Source organism: Bombina bombina, chromosome 1 (genome assembly GCF_027579735.1).
Source record: "Bombina bombina isolate aBomBom1 chromosome 1, aBomBom1.pri, whole genome shotgun sequence".
NCBI classification, from domain to species: Eukaryota; Metazoa; Chordata; class Amphibia; order Anura; family Bombinatoridae; genus Bombina; species Bombina bombina.
Genome location: NC_069499.1, coordinates 36,964,853 through 36,982,017, shown reverse-complemented (window position 1 = coordinate 36,982,017; position 17,165 = coordinate 36,964,853). Strand labels below are relative to the sequence as shown.

The 17,165-nt window shown below is 40.8% G+C and overlaps 1 protein-coding gene across 1 annotated transcript in view; it reads left to right on the top strand.

Annotated features, from left to right (window-relative positions):
• LRRC9 (leucine rich repeat containing 9) overlaps window positions 1-16,129 on the top strand; it is a 716,419-nt gene extending 700,290 nt beyond the window's left edge. Inside the window, exon 32 of the mRNA XM_053705244.1 lies at window positions 16,077-16,129. Within this exon, the coding sequence (XP_053561219.1) occupies window positions 16,077-16,129 (53 nt within the window). The remainder of the gene's footprint in view (window positions 1-16,076) is intronic.
• The last annotated feature ends 1,036 nt before the right edge of the window (window positions 16,130-17,165 follow it).

The window sequence follows — 17,165 nt, the reverse complement described above, 5'->3', positions numbered from 1 at the left end:
ATTCACAAAGATCGGTACCTAAGATTTGCCTTCCTAGACAGGCATTACCAGTTTGTAGCTCTTCCCTTCGGGTTAGCTACGGCCCCGAGAATCTTTACAAAGATTCTGGGCTCACTTCTGGCGGTTCTACGACCGCGAGGCATAGCGGTGGCTCCGTATCTAGACGACATCCTGATACAGGCATCAAGCTTTCAAATTGCCAAGTCTCATACAGAGATAGTTCTGGCATTTCTGAGGTCGCATGGGTGGAAGGTGAACGTGGAAAAGAGTTCTCTATCACCACTCACAAGAGTCTCCTTCCTAGGGACTCTTATAGATTCGGTAGAGATGAAAATTTACCTGACGGAGTCCAGGTTGTCAAAACTTCTAAATGCTTGCCGTGTCCTTCATTCCATTCCACGCCCGTCGGTGGCTCAGTGCATGGAAGTAATCGGCTTAATGGTAGCGGCAATGGACATAGTGCCATTTGCGCGCCTGCATCTCAGACCGCTGCAATTATGCATGCTAGGTCAGTGGAATGGGGATTACTCAGATTTGTCCCCTCTACTAAATCTGGATCAAGAAACTAGAGATTCTCTTCTCTGGTGGCTTTCTCTGGTCCATCTGTCCAAGGGCATGACCTTTCGCAGGCCAGACTGGACGATTGTAACAACAGATGCCAGCCTTCTAGGTTGGGGCGCAGTCTGTATTTCCCTGAAGGCTCAGGGATCGTGGACTCAGGAGGAGAAACTCCTCCCAATAAATATTCTGGAATTAAGAGCAATATTCAAGGCTCTTCTAGCTTGGCCTCAGCAACACTGAGGTTCATCAGATTTCAGTCGGACAACATCACGACTGTGGCTTACATCAACCATCAAGGGGGAACCAGGAGTTCCCTAGCGATGTTAGAAGTCTCAAAGATAATTCGCTGGGCAGAGTTTCACTCTTGCCACCTGTCAGCGATCCACATCCCAGGCGTGGAGAACTGTGAGGCAGATTTTCTAAGTCGCCAGACTTTTCATCCGGGGGAGTGGGAACTTCATCCGGAGGTGTTCGCTCAACTGATTCGTCGTTGGGGCAAACCAGAACTGGATCTCATGGCGTCTCGCCAGAACGCCAAGCTTCCTCGTTACGGATCCAGGTCCAGAGACCCGGGAGCGGTGCTGATAGATGCTCTAGCAGCCCCTTGGGTCTTCAACATGGTCTCTACCTCTGAGGCAGGACCTTCTAATACAAGGTCCTTTCAACCATCCAAATCTAATTTCTCTGAGGCTGACTGCATGGAGATTGAACGCTTGATCCTATCCAAGCGTGGCTTCTCAGAGTCAGTTATTGATACTTTAATACAGGCTCAGAAGCCTGTTACCAGAAAAAATCTATCATAAGATATGGCGTAAATACTTAAATTGGTGCGAATCCAAGAGTTACTCATGGAGTAAGGTTAGGATTCCTAGGATATTGTCCTTTCTACAAGAGGGTTTGGAAAAGGGCTTATCTGCTAGTTCGTTGAAGGGACAGATTTCTGCTCTGTCTATTCTTTTGCACAAGCGTCTGGCAGAAGTTCCAGACGTCCAGGCTTTTTGTCAGGCTTTGGCTAGGATTAAGCCTGTGTTTAAAACTGTTGCTCCTCCGTGGAGCTTAAACTTGGTTCTTAAAGGTCTTCAGGGTGTTCCGTTTGAACCCCTTCATTCCATTGATATTAAGCTTTTATTTTGGAAAGTTCTGTTTTTGATGGCTATTTCCTCGGCTCGAAGAGTCTCTGAGTTATCTGCTTTACATTGTGATTCTCCTTATCTGATTTTCCATTCAGACAAGGTAGTTCTGCGTACTAAACCTGGGTTTTTACCTAAGGTAGTTTCTAACAGGAATATCAATCAAGAGATTGTTGTCCCATCATTGTGCCCTAATCCTTCTTCAAAGAAGGAACGTCTTTTGCATAATCTGGACGTAGTCCGTGCCCTGAAATTCTATCTACAGGCAACTAAAGATTTTCGGCAAACTTCTTCCCTGTTTGTCGTTTATTCTGGACAGAGGAGAGGTCAAAAAGCTTCGGCAACCTCTCTCTCTTTTTGGCTTCGTAGTATAATACGTTTAGCCTATGAGACTGCTGGACAGCAGCCCCCTGAAAGAATTACAGCTCATTCTACTAGAGCTGTGGCTTCCACCTGGGCCTTTAAGAATGAGGCCTCTGTTGAACAGATTTCCAAGGCTGCGACTTGGTCTTCGCTTCACACCTTTTCGAAATTTTACAAATTTGACACTTTTGCTTCTTCGGAGGCTGTTTTTGGGAGAAAGGTTCTACAGGCAGTGGTTCCTTCCATTTAAGTTCCTGCCTTGTCCCTCCCATCATCCGTGTACTTTAGCTTTGGTATTGGTATCCCATAAGTAATGGATGACCCGTGGACTGAATACACTTAACAAGAGAAAACATAATTTATGCTTACCTGATAAATTTATTTGTCTTGTAGTGTATTCAGTCCACGGCCCGCCCTGTCTTTTTTAAGGCAGATCTAAATTTTAATTAAAACTTCAGTCACCACTGCACCCTATGGTTTCTCCTTTCTTGTCTTGTTTCGGTCGAATGACTGGATATGACGTGTGAGAGGAGGAGCTATATAGCAGCTCTGCTTTGGGTGATCCTCTTGCAACTTCCTGTTGGGAAGGGAATATATCCCATAAGTTATGGATGACCCGTGGACTGAATACACTACAAGAGAAATACATTTATCAGGTAAGCATAAATTATGTTTTTTTCTACAGAGGCCTTGAGAAGAGGTAATCTGTCAGTACTCTTAAAGGTCAGATTTTTGCTTTATCTATTTGTTGCAAAGCGTCTGGCGGATGTGCCGGATGTTCAATCCTTTTGTCAGACTCTGGTCAGAATCAGGTCTGTGTTTAACTAAATTGTTCCACCCTGGAGCCTTAATTTGGTTCATAAAGTTTTTTAACAGGCTCCATTTGAGCTTATGCATTCCATATATATTAAGTAATTATCTTGGAAATTTTTGTTTTTTATTGCTATTTCTTCTGCTCGGAGGGTTTCTGAACTCTCAGCTTTGCAGTTTGATTCCTCTTATCTCCTATTTCATGCATATATGGCAGTTTTCCGTACCAAGTTTGGTTTTCTTCGAAAAGGACAACATTTTTAATCAGGAATTTGTTGTTCCTTCTCTCTGTCCTAATCCTTATTCTCATAAAGAATGTTTGTTACACAACTTGGATGTTGTGTGGGTTCTTAAAATTTTTTTATCTGCAGGGTACGGAGATCTTTCAGCAGTTTTCTGCATTGTTTGTTGTTTTTTCTGCTAATCGTTAGGGTCAGAAAGCTTCTGCCACTTCTCTTTCTCTCGGGTTGAGAAGTGTTTTCGTTTGTCATAGGAGACTGCTGGACAGCAGCCTCCTGAGAGTATTACAACTCATTCCACCTGGGCGGTGTCTTTTTTCTGGGCTTTCAAGAGTGTGGCCTCTGCAGAACAGATCTGTAAGGCTGCGACTTGGTCTTTTTTTTTTTTTTTTTACACAATTTTTCTAAACTCTATAAAATTGAATGTTATGTTGTGGTTTAGTGACTAGCTAGCTGGGCTTGCAAGAAGAGGGTCCAGGGTTTCGATCCATCTTCGGGAGATGGTTGTAAACTTTTCAGGCCCTTCAAGATGTGTTTTCTTTTGCCTCGGATGTGGTTTCTTTTGGGAGAAAGGTTCTTCAAGCCGTGATGCCTTCGGTTTAGGTTACCTGTCTTGCCCTCCCGTATCATCTGTGTCCTCTAGCTTGGGTATTGATTCCCAATAGTAATTGATGATTCTGTGGACTCACCGTGTCATTAGAAAGAAAACAAAATTTATGCTTACCTGATAAATTTATTTCTTAACACAGCCCGCCTTGTATATTCCGGACAGGTTTTTTGTCGTATAAACCTCAGGCACCTCTGCACCTTGTGTTGACTACTTTCTTTCCTTTGGTCGAATGACTGGGGTATTGTGGGTAGGAAGTGATATTTATCAGATTTGCTGTGGTGCTCTTTGCCTCCTCCTGCTGGCCAGGAGTTATATTCCCAATAGTAATTGATTATTCAGTGAACTCACCGTGTCAAGAAAGAAAGAAATTTATCAGGTAAGCATAAAGTTTGTTTTTATATTCCATTGTTCTTTACATAAAAGAAAATGTTCTTTTAATTTTTCAATATATATAGACACATAGAGGTATAAAGAAATTTCTATTTAAAAATAAAAAAAGAACATTTTCTTCTATGTAAAGAATATTAGAATGTAATCTATTAATATTCATACCACATTAATACAAATTTAAATTGATTAAATATAATATTGCAAGTTTCAAGATATTTCACTGGAAAGGGCTCAAATGTGAATTTGTGTGTATATTAATGTATACATGCATATATATATATTTTTATATGTATGTATATGAGCATATACATATTTACACATATAAACACACATACACATATTTAGACATACATATATGCATAATAGCCCTTTCCAGTCAAATACACCATATCCCTTTTAACCCTTATAAAACATTTTTAGAAATATTTATATGATTTTTTATTTTCAATCCGAAAGTGTACATATGAGTGTAAAAGTTTATTTTAATATGTTTTAAATGTGTTTACAAACATTTTTTTAACCCTTACAGTTTCTGCTAGGTCCCCAGTTGCGCAGTTTCTGTTTACGCTTGAACGTAACTGTTAACTTTCAATTCGTAATATGCGAGGCAGCGATATTGCTTATTGTGTCCTGTTTCACTCGAGCACTAACCTGAAGGTTTGCTAACCTATAACTTATTCAGCAAGGCTCTGAGGAGCGGTGGCGGTGGTAAGGCACTCCGAACAAGGGCGTGGTTTCAAATTAAGGGTACACATTTTATTTAACTCTTTATGTGCTGTCATTTGCTATGTAAGCCTTTTACTGTTTTTCACAGTTTTTTAGCACTTAGTAACAATAATAAAAAAGTTACTGTCAAATGTTTCCCTCTTAAAGGTTAATCAGTTAAATTGCACTTTTTCTTTTTGGGTTAACTATTTGTGCACTTTATCGCTGAAGGGACACTGAACCCAAATGTTGTTTTTCTTTGTGATTCAGATAGAGCATGAACTTTTAAGCAACTTTCTAATTTACTCCTATTATCAAATTTTCTTCATTCTTTTTGTATCTTTTTTTTTTTTCAAAAATAAGCTTTATTGGCGAAATGGTATAACAAAGAAGGCAAACAAAGAAACATGTTCAATATAAAACAATATACAGTCGTTATGTGGTTTTTGCCATATCATAGTCAATCAAAAGTATTTCGCGATATATTAGATATTCAAGTATATTCTAACAGTCTAGATAATAACATCAGGTACATAAAGTACAAAGTCATTCCATACCAATTGCACATAGAATAAACTTTTGACATAGACTGTTTGCATGCCGAGAACCATTGCGACAGATGATTCTCAGCTTAAAAAGTAGAAAGTGCATAGTGAAAGAAAAGATATAGATTTATAATATAGATTCATGAGAACGGGTTAAAGGTAAAAATCTCATTTCCACAGCTTTTTTACACAGCACTGTGGGATAAATCGTTCTCTGTGTGTTTGGTCTATAACAGACTGGAAGAAGAGTTTGGAATCGGTTAGATTAATCAGCTCCCAAAAGGAGGGGGAGAGGAGGAGTAGGGAAGGGAGGGTAGAGGGGTGAAGCACAAGGAAGAAGGTAGAGGGAGAGGGGGGAGAGAAAGAAAAAAAAAAAAAAAAGGGAGGGTGGTGTAGGAGGAGGGAGTGGGTGAAGGGGGTTAGTGTATAGGTTGGGTAGTAATGAATTATGGACTCTTTTTTCATTGTCGGTTACGGTGACTCTCTACTGAGAAGGTTAGATTCCTCGTCCCTCCCAAGTTAGCAACATCATTTCATGTGTACCCAATTTCCCTGTTTTAAGGTAATGGTATCTCTCAAGTCATTCTTTTTGTATCTTTATTTGAAATGCAAGAATGTAAGTTTAGATGCCGGCCTATTTTTGGTGAACAACCTGGGTTGTTCTTGCTCATTGGTGGATAAATTAATTCACCAATAAAAAAAGTGCTGTCCAGAGTACTAAACAAAAAAAAAACCTTAGATGCCTTCTTTTTCAAATAAAGATAGCAAGGGAACGAGGAAACATTGATAATAGGAGTAAATTAGAAAGTTGCTTAAAATTGCTGCTCTATCTGAATCATGAAAAGAAAAAAAATATTTGGGTTCAGTGTCCCTTTAAGCTATTTCCTTACTGTTATTATGGAGCAAACTAGTGCTGCTCAGGCCTCTGGTCCATCAGCAGATCATCTGCTTATACTTTAACCCCTTTTAGTCTGTGTTTGCTTTATAAAGTTTCTTAGGTGCCTCCCCCTGCTCAGCTTTGTACCTCATGCGCTGATTCCGTTTCTAACCATAAACAGGGTTTTACTGGGCTTCAGAGTGTGCAAGGGTTTTTTAACCTATCAAAGTTGCTCCCAGGAAAGTTCATCTTAACTTTCTCCAAAACTTTCGGAACACTCTACTAGTGTTAAAGATTCAACTTTCATGCCTTTAGCGGTTACGCGCAGACATTTTCAAGAATTAGAACGTGGTTCTTCTTTGGCATTTTGCTCATAATGAACTTCCCTTCTAAGTTACCCATTGATAATAGGGGTGTCTGACTCGGAGGACTCTTATTCTGAGGATAGTCTGTCTAAGTCTCAGGACACTGCTGCTATGGCAGAGGATGTGTTGTTTAATTTCAGGATTGAGCATATTCATGCTTTATTGTAGGAAGTTTTAATTGCTTTAGAGGTAGAGGATTGTCTTGCTACAGTTAAGCAACCAGTTAAGAATATTGCCTGACTCATTTCTCCTACATTGGTGTGTCCGGTCCACGGCTTCATCCTTACTTGTGGGATATTCTCATTCCCTACAGGAAATGGCAAAGAGAGCACACAGCAAAAGCTGTCCATATAGCCCCCCCTCTGGCTCCGTCCCCCAGTCATTCTCTTTGCCGCTCTGAACAAGTAGCATCTCCACGGGGATGGTAAAGAGTATGTGGTGTTAGTTGTAGTTTTATTTCTTCTATCAAGAGTTTGTTATTTTAAAATAGTGCCGGTTTGTACTATTTACTCTACAACAGAAAGTGATGAAGATTTCTGTTAAAAGAGGAGTATAATTTTAGCACCAGTAACTAAAATCCATTGCTGTTCCCACGCAGGACTGTTGAAACCAGAGAACTTCAGTTGGGGGGAACAGTCTGCAGACTTATCTGCTTCAGGTATGACCAGTCTCTTTTCTAACAAGACCCAGTAATGCTAGAAGACTGTCAGTTTTCCCTTATGGGACCGGTAAGCCATTTTCTTAGACTCAGTAACAGAATTAAGGCTTATAAATTGGGCTCTATGCTGGTTGACACTATTGTGGGCTAAATCGATTTGTTTTTATCATATTTATATGACATTTGGAGTGTTTTGTGAACTTTGAAACACTTTTGGGAACGTTTATTTGCGCCTGGCAGTTGTTTAGACGCCTAATCTAGTCAGAAAGGCCCCTTCACTCTGGTATGCAGAGGGAGGAGGCCTCATTTTCGCGCCTCAGTTGCGCAGTTACTTTCTATAGGCAGTGCATGCAGCTTCACGTGAGAGGGAAATTTGGTGTGCAATACTTTCAAAGCATTAAGACACTGGGGTGTAAATTTCAGAAAGATCGGATATTTCTTTGATAGTTTTTCGAACATTCAGAAATAAAGTGTGCTCTTTTTATTATTTAAAGAGACAGTAACGGTTTTGTTTAAATTTGTTTTTATTGCATTAATAGCCTGCCTAAATCTGTCTAACATGTCTGTACCTTCAGATAGCATATGTTCTGTGTGTATGGAAGCCAAGGTGGTTCCCCCTTTAAATGTATGTGCAAATTGTGCCATGGCGTCCAAACAAAGTAAGGACAGTACTGTCACATTTAATAAGGTTGCCCAAGATGATTCTTCAAATGAAGGTAGTGGGGATAGTTCATCATCCTCTCCTTCTGTGTCAACACCAGTTTTGCCCGCGCAGGCGATACCTAGTACATCTAGCAAGCCAATGCTTGTTACTATGCAGCAATTAACAGCAGTAATGGATAATTCTATAGCAGCTCTTTTATCCAAACTGCCAGCATTTCCCAGAAAGCGTGATTGCTCAGTTTTAAATACAGAGGATGAGCAAGTAGGCGCTGACGATAATTTATCTGTTATACCCTCACATCAATCTGAGTTGGCAGTGAGGGAGGGTCTGTCTGAGGGAGAAATTTCTGATTCAGGAAAAATTTCTCAGCAGGCAGAACCTGATATCGTGGCATTTAAATTTAAGCTAGAACATCTCCGCGCCCTGCTTAAGGAGGTGCTAGCTACACTTGATGATTGTGATTCTTTGGTGATTCCAGAGAAGTTGTGCAAAATGGACAAATTCTTAGAGGTCCCAGTGCACACTGATGCTTTTCCGATACCCAAGAGGGTGGCGGACATAGTGACTAAGGAGTGGGAGAAGCCAGGTGTACCTTTTGTTCCACCTCCTATATTTAAGAAAATGTTCCCCATTGTCGACCCCAGAAGGGATGCATGGCAAACGGTCCCTAAGGTAGAGGGGGCAGTTTCAACGTTAGCCAAGCGCACAACTATTCCTATAGAGGACAGTTGTGCTTTCAAAGATCCTATGGATAAAAAATTGGAAGGATTGCTTAAAAAGATTTTTGTTCAGCAAGGTTTCCTTCTTCAACCAATTTCGTGCATTATTCCTGTCACCACGGCGGCGTCTTTTTGGTTCGAGGAACTAGAAAATTCGCTCCAAAAGGAGACTCCATATGGTGAAGTCATGGACAGAATTCACGCACTAAAGTTGGCTAATTCCTTTATTTTGGATGCCGCTTTTCAATTGGCAAAATTAGCTGTGAAAAATTCAGGTTTTGCAATAGTGGCGCGCAGGGCGCTTTGGCTAAAATCTTGGTCGGCGGATGTGTCGTCCAAAACAAAATTGCTTAATATTCCTTTCAAAGGTAAGACCCTTTTCGGGCCAGAATTGAAGGAGATTATTTCAGACATCACTGGGGGAAAGGGCCATGCCCTCCCACAGGATAGGCCTTTCAAGGCTAAGAACAAATCCAAATTTCGTTCCTTTCGCAATTTCAGGAACGGACCGGCTTCTAACTCAGCAGCCTCTAGACAAGAGGGTAACGCTTCCCAGCCTAAACCAGCATGGAAACCATTGCAAGGCTGGAACAAGGGTAAACAGGCCAAGAAGCCTGCTGCTGCTACCAAGACAGCATGAAGGGGTAGCCGCCAATCCGAAACCGGATCTAGTAGGGGTAGACTTTCTCTCTTTGCTCAGGCTTGGGCAAGAGATGTTCCGGATCCCTGGGCACTAGAAATAGTCTCTCAGGGGTATCTTCTAGAGTTCAAGGAACTTCCTCCAAGGGGAAGGTTCCACATGTCTCGCTTATCTTCAGACCAGATAAAGAGACAGGCATTCTTACATTGCGTAGGAGACCTATTAAAGATGGGAGTGATACACCCAGTTCCAACAGCGGAACAAGGTCTGGGTTTTTATTCAAACCTGTTTGTAGTTCCCAAAAAAGAGGGAACTTTCAGGCCAATTCTGGATTTAAAAATTCTAAACAAATTCCTCAGAGTTCCATCATTCAAAATGGAAACCATTTGGACGATTTTACCAACAATCCAGGAGGGTCAATATATGACTACCGTGGACTTAAAGGATGCGTACCTGCATATTCCTATCCACAAAGATCATCATCAGTTCCTGAGGTTCGCCCTTCTGGACAAGCATTACCAGTTTGTGGCTCTTCCATTCGGTTTAGCCACTGCTCCCAAAATTTTCACAAAGGTGCTAGGGTCCCTTCTAGCGGTCCTAAGGCCGAGGGGCATTGCTGTAGCACCTTACCTAGACGACATTCTAATCCAAGCGTCGTCCCTTTCCAAAGCAAGGGCTCATACAGACATTGTTTTAGCCTTTCTCAGATCTCACGGGTGGAAGGTGAACATAGAAAAGAGTTCCCTGTCCCCGTCCACAAGGGTTCCTTTTCTGGGAACAATAATAGATTCTGTGGAAATGAAGATTTTTCTGACAGAGGTCAGAAAGTTAAAGCTTCTAAACGCTTGTCGAGTTCTTCAATCTATTCCTCAGCCTTCCATAGCTCAGTGCATGGAGGTAATAGGACTAATGGTTGCAGCAATGGACGTGGTTCCTTTTGCTCGAATTCATTTAAGACCATTGCAACTGTGCATGCTCAAACAGTGGAATGGGGATTATGCAGACTTGTCTCCCCAGATTCAAGTAGACCAGGTAACCAGAGACTCACTCCTCTGGTGGTTAACTCAGGATCACCTGTCTCAGGGAATGAGTTTCCGCAGACCAGAGTGGGTCATTGTCACGACCGACGCCAGTCTCTTAGGCTGGGGCGCGGTCTGGGATTCCCTGAAAGCTCAGAGTCTATGGTCTCGGGAAGAGTCTCTTCTCCCGATAAACATTTTGGAACTGAGAGAGATATTCAATGCGCTCCTGGCTTGGCCTCAACTAGCGAAGGCCAGATTTATAAGATTTCAGTCGGACAACATGACGACTTTAGCGTACAGCAATCATCAGGGGGGAACAAAGAGTTCCTTGGCGATGAGAGAGGTATCCAAGATCATCAAATGGGCGGAGGATCACTCCTGCCATCTATCTGCAATTCAGATCCCAGGAGTAGACAACTGGGAGGCGGATTATTTGAGTCGGCAGACTTTCCATCCGGGGGAGTGGGAACTTCACCCGGAAGTCTTTGCCCAGTTAACTCAACTATGGGGCACTCCAGATATGGATCTGATGGCGTCTCGTCAGAACTCCAAGGTTCCTCGCTACGGGTCCAGATCCAGGGATCCCAAGGCGACACTAGTGGATGCATTGGTGGCGCCCTGGTCGTTCAATCTAGCTTAAGTGTTTCCACGTTCCCTCTCCTTCCCAGGCTTGTAGCCAGGATCAAACAGGAGAAGGCCTCAGTGATTCTAATAGCTCCTGCATGGCCACGCAGGACTTGTTATGCAGACCTGGTGAATATGTCATCGGCTCCACCATGGAAGCTACCTTTGAGGCAGGATCTTCTAGTAGAAGGTCCATTCGAACATCCAAATCTAGTCTCTCTGCAACTGACTGCTTGGAAATTGAACGCTTGATTCTATCTAAGCGTGGGTTTTCAGATTCGGTTATAGATACTCTGGTTCTGGCCAGAAAACCTGTGACTAGGAAAATTTACCATAAGATATGGCAAAAATATATCTGTTGGTGCGAATCCAAGGGATTCTCTTGGAGTAAAATTAAAATTCCTAGGATACTTTCCTTTCTCCAAGAGGGTTTGGATAAAGGTTTGTCAGCTAGCTCTCTAAAAGGACAGATACCTGCTCTGTCTGTTTTGTTGCACAAACGTCTGGCAGCCGTGCCAGATGTACAGGCGTTAGTCAGTCAGAATCAATCCTGTCTACAGACCTATGACTCCTCCATGGAGTCTAAAATTAGTTATTTCAGTTCTTCAAGGGGTTCCGTTTGAACCCTTACATTCCATAGATATTAAGTTACTATCTTGGAAAGTTCTGTTTTTGGTTGCTATTTCTTCTGCTAGAAGAGTTTCTGAATTGTCTGCTTTGCAGTGTACTTCACCCTATCTGGTATTCCATACAAATAAGGTAGTTTTACGTACCAAGCCTGGTTTTCTTCCAAAAGTGGTTTCCAACAGGAATATTAACCAGGAAATAGTTGTTCCTTCTCTGTGTCCGAATCCAGTTTCGAAGAAGGAACGTTTGTTACACAACCTAGATGTGGTCCATGCTTTAAAATTCTATTTAGAAGCAACAAAGGATTTCAGACAGACATCATCCTTATTTGTCTTTATTCTGGTAAGAGGAGAGGGCAGAAAGCTACTGCTACCTCTCTTTCCTTTTGGCTGAAAAGCATTATCCGATTGGCTTATGAGACTGCCGGACAGCAGCCTCCTGAACGAATTACAGCTCACTCTACTGTGGCTTCCACATGGGCCTTCAAGAACGAGGCTTCTGTTGAACAGATCTGTAAGGCAGCGACTTGGTCTTCTCTGCATACTTTTGCCAAATTTTACAAATTCAATACTTATGCTTCTTCGGAGGCTGTTTTTGGGAGAAAGGTTTTGCAAGCTGTGGTGCCTTCCGTTTAGGTTACCTGACTTGTTCCCTCCCTTCATCCGTGTCCTAAAGCTTTGGTATTGGTCCCACAAGTAAGGATGAAGCCGTGGACCGGACACACCAATGTAGGAGAAAACAGAATTTATGTTTACCTGATAAATTTCTTTCTCCTACGGTATGTCCGGTCCATGGCCCGCCCTGGCTTTTAGTCAGGTTTAAAATTTTTATTTTCTGTACACTACAGTCACCACGGCACCTTATAGTTTCTCCTTTTTCTCCTAACCGTCGGTCGAATGACTGGGGGGCGGAGCCAGAGGGGGGGCTATATGGACAGCTTTTGCTGTGTGCTCTCTTTGCCATTTCCTGTAGGGAATGAGAATATCCCACAAGTAAGGATGAAGCCGTGGACCGGACACACCGTAGGAGAAAGAAATTTATCAGGTAAACATAAATTCTGTTTTTCTGAAAGTATTTCTAAGAAATGGCAGAAGCCAGGTTTTCGTTTTGCTCTATTTACAAACTTTATATTCCATTCTTCTGTTAATACAGAGATTTTTGAAATTATTCCTAAAATAGATGTATCTATTTCCACACTTGCCAGGCATACCACTTTTCCTTTGGAGGATAGTTTCTCTTTTTAAGATCCTTTAGAAAGAAAACGTTAAGGTTTTCATAGTTGATCCTTTTAGCTTGCTGCTTTTATGTTTATACCTGATCTCAGTATTGCCTAGCTGCTGCTACTGCTATTTGGTGTTACAACCTTTCAGAACTTGTTTCTGGGGAAACCACTTTGGATGAGATTCAAGATCACATTAATACTTTATTTGTGATGCAGCAGTGGAAATGATTTTCATTAATGCTAAGAATGCTGCTTTAGCTTATTTAGCTAGACGAGCTTTGTGGTTTAAGTCTTGGTCTTCTGATATTGTATCTAAATATAGATTGCTTTCTTACCCCTTTCAGTCTAAATCTATATTTGGGCCTGGACTGGATGCTATTATTGCCACAGTCACTGTGGGTTTAGGGAGCTTTTTTTTTACCCCAGGATAAGGTAAGCTTAGATTCTGCAATTTAAGGCTCAGAAATATTCCCCCTCCTCCCAGACTTCCTGAAAGTCCACTCCTTCTTGGTCCAAAAACAAACAGTCCAAGAAGTCTACCCCAGATTCGAAGTCTGCATGAAGGTGAAGACCTGCAAACTAGATCAGTCTCTGGTGGGGGGTTGGGAGAGATCTGTTAAGAATCCCAAGATATTCCAAATAATTTCCCTTGGGTATCGAATAAGCTTTCGTTCAAGGCCTCTTCCGGGAAGATTCTTTCCATCTTGAGTGCCTTGAGATCCTTTAAAGGCCCAAGCTTTGTTGAGTGATTGCTCCAGTTCCAACTTCAGAATTAAATTAAACCAAGTATTTTATTCAAATCTATTTAAAGGATGAAAGAAAAACTGTACCTTCTGGCCTGTTTTGAATCTCAAAATATTCCTACTTTCAAGAAGGAGACAATTTGCACTTTACTTACTTTAGTTCCTTACTTGGATGACATTCTTGTTCAGGCTTCCTGGCTGTGTCTCACATTTAGATGGTACTTCAGTTCCTTTAGAGTCACGGTTGGAAAATAAATCTTCCCTAAAGCTCCTTAACTCCTCAGACCGTGTGTCTTTTCTGGGGTTCATAATTATTTCAGTGACTATGCATTTGTCTTTGATAGATCAGAACAGACTGAAGCTGCAACATGCCTATGCCCTTCTGTAACTGAATCATCTTCCTTCCATTACTCTGTTCATGTAAGTTGTAGGTCTTCGGGTGGCTGCCTCAGATGCAATAGCATTTGCCAGATTTCATCTTCGGCCCTCCAATTGCAGATGCTGCATCAATGGAATGTGAACTTTGAGGATCTGTCTCAGAGGATTATGTTTGAGCACAGGACAAGACATCTCCTAACATTTCGGCAGACTCATTAGTCCTTGCTTTAGGTTAGGTTTTTTTTATTTTTTATTTATTCGTCCATTGTGGGTAATAATTTTCACAGATGCCAGCCTGTTAGGTTTGGTTGCATTCTGGGGGGTCTCGAGAACGCAAAGAGTTTGGTCTCCTCAGTAGACGAGGTTACCAATATATATTCTGGAGCTGTCCCCAGGAAGCAACCTTTTTTTTTTAGTCAATGTCACAGCTCAGCCAGCAAAGCCACAATGCAGAATAAAACAATATTTCCAAGAGTTCTTTATCAGCTGACAATGTTTCATACCAGTCCACATAAGTAAATGTTGACAGCTTTGGTGCTAAACGTTCAAGGTTACAGCTGTTACATTTTCTAATTCTGGACTCTGGTGTATATTTTCTTATTGGACGATACAACATAATCCTTCTTCATTCAATATTAAGTTATGCCAACATTTGAAATTGCTGCATGTAGGTTTTCAGCAAGGCTTGAGTCCTAGTACCCTGAATGTGCAAGTCTGCTATTAAAGCCATTTCAGGAATTAAATGGTTGTCATAACCGTTGATCATACAGTTTCATCAAGTGCCGACTCATATCAGTCCTTCAAAAGAGATCACGTTACCCCACCGTACTATGAATTATCTTTAGTACTTGAAGCTTTCTGTAGAAGCTCCCTTTGAATACTTAAAACTCGTCTCTTTAGTTTCTGACAATCGACATCATTTTTTGCTTATCCAACAAGAACTTCAAACACTTTCAGTACAGAAGCCATATTTTGTACGTCATTAATACAAAGTAGTTTTGCACAATTGGTATCTAAGGTTCTTTCAGGCTTAGATTCAGACATTATTTAAATAATTAGTTTTCTACGGTTTCTTTAGGCAAAAAGATAAGAATGGTAAACCTTTGTGCAGATGTTATTAGATGCCTATGCTATTATTGTAACCGAACAAGCATCTGGAGGAAAACGCACCATTTGCTTGTAATTCTATAGTAATATTGTTAAAGGGACATGAACCTCACATTTTTTCTTTCATGATTTAGAAAGATCATTCAATTTTAAACAACTTTCCAATTTACTTCTTATATGCTTCATTCTCTTGATATCATTTTGTTAAAAGCATATCTAAATTGGCTCAGTAACTGCTGATTGGTGGCTGCGGATAGATCGCTTTGTGATTTCTTCAACAAAGGATATCTAAAGAATGAAGGAAATTAGATAATAGAAATAAAATGGAATGTTGTTTAAAATTAGATTTTCTATCTGAATCATGAAAGAACAATTTTGGGTTTCATATCCCTTTAAAGTCCTTCCCCTGCAAAGATCAACATAAAAAAAGTATAATGCATTGTTAAGGTTTTCACACTTCACAGTCCTCATGGTCAGTCTCAACCTTTTGGACAATAGAAGAAGAGGCATCAGAGCTTTGCCAGGCTCTCAGAACTCTCAAAACCCTATATCTCCTCTTAACACATTCCTTTATCAATATAAGCTGAGTATCCACCAATCAGTTTCCACAATCTTTATATATTTTGTAACGTATTCCTTTTTACCACCCAGTGTGCATTGCACTGTACTCATCTCACCTGAGCCATGATAACTAGACGTTAAATCCACAATACAGACATTTCTATATGTTGGCTCATGTCCTAACTAATATCCCAATCTCCTCCCTAACCATCAAACCTGTGACGACATTCATTAGGAATAAGGGGGATCTCTATGGGGAGCAGCTCTATCAAGGAAGTAAAAATGAGGGGCTAGACCTGGTATCGGCTAGGATGTTGGTAAAGATTTAGACGTTTATGTATTTTGGATTAGATTTTGTATGATCATCTGCAGTGTTAATTAGCTAATAAATATTATGCATATATACAAAATGACTGTAATATCCTTTCAATGTTACTTCTGATTTGGTTTTGTTTTCCTGTGTCTTTGGTGATCACTGCTGTAGCTCTGTAAAGTTTATATCATCTTTTCATGCAGGTTGTTTGGAAATGCCGACTTACGGAGAAATCGATGGTGAGAAACGACAATGAAGAGTTATTTCGAGGACACATTTTCTAGGTTACAATACGAATACTGTAGCTACCTCATTTTGTTTAAAGCTGCTAGAATGGGTGTAAAATGTTTAGTGACTGTTACTGAATTAAACAATGTATTAGATTAAATTTAAAAAGGGTCCTAACTGGTCCATTTCTTAGGGACTCTCCTTAAAGAGACATTGAACCTACCTTTTTTCATCATTCAGAAAGAGAATACAATTTACTTCTATCATCAAATGTGTTTAGTTCTCATGATAGGTAGCGTGCACGTCTGGAGCAGTGCATGACAGGAAATAGTGCTGCCCTCTAGTGCTCTTGCTAATGTATAACAATGTAGCAAAATTGCTGCAGACACGTGCACACTCCTGAGCTTACCTTCCTGCTTTTCAACAAAAGTTAACAAGTATGCAAAGTAAATTTGACAATAGAAGTAAATGTATTCTCTATCTGAATAATGAAAGAACATTTTGGGGTTTTCTGTCCCTTTAATTTGGTCCAACCTTCTTCCATACATATCTCACCTTATTAGCAGTCAGAATGCGGAACTGATCACAGCTGCTGCTTATAGTTTGCAGGTGAGAGAAGCAGCTACTGCTGCAGTGATCTGTGCTAGAATCCCGTCCCTTTAACTTCAGAACCCTGTATCTACCTTTCACGCCAACTTGTCTTTATATTAACAAACGATATGAAGTATTACGTTATCATGATCTTATGGCCAATCTCACACCTGTTTATTCTCTATTGGTCACAAAGGAAGGTTTATCTCTAATTGTAATGTTATATTAACATTCTAATCTGATAAAGGAACATGAAGGTGTAAAAGAAAAGTTCTTATGTGTTTATTATTGAACTATTGCTTGAGTAAAACTATGTGTTTGACTCCTGGAAATAAGAATAAACACAAAGTTAAACTGAGCTCCAGAATAGCAGTGCACTACTGGGAGCTAGCTGACAAGAGTCATATGTGTAGCTACCAATCAGCAGCCAGCTTCCGGTAGTGCTTTGTGGCTCTTGAGCCAAATTAATTGTG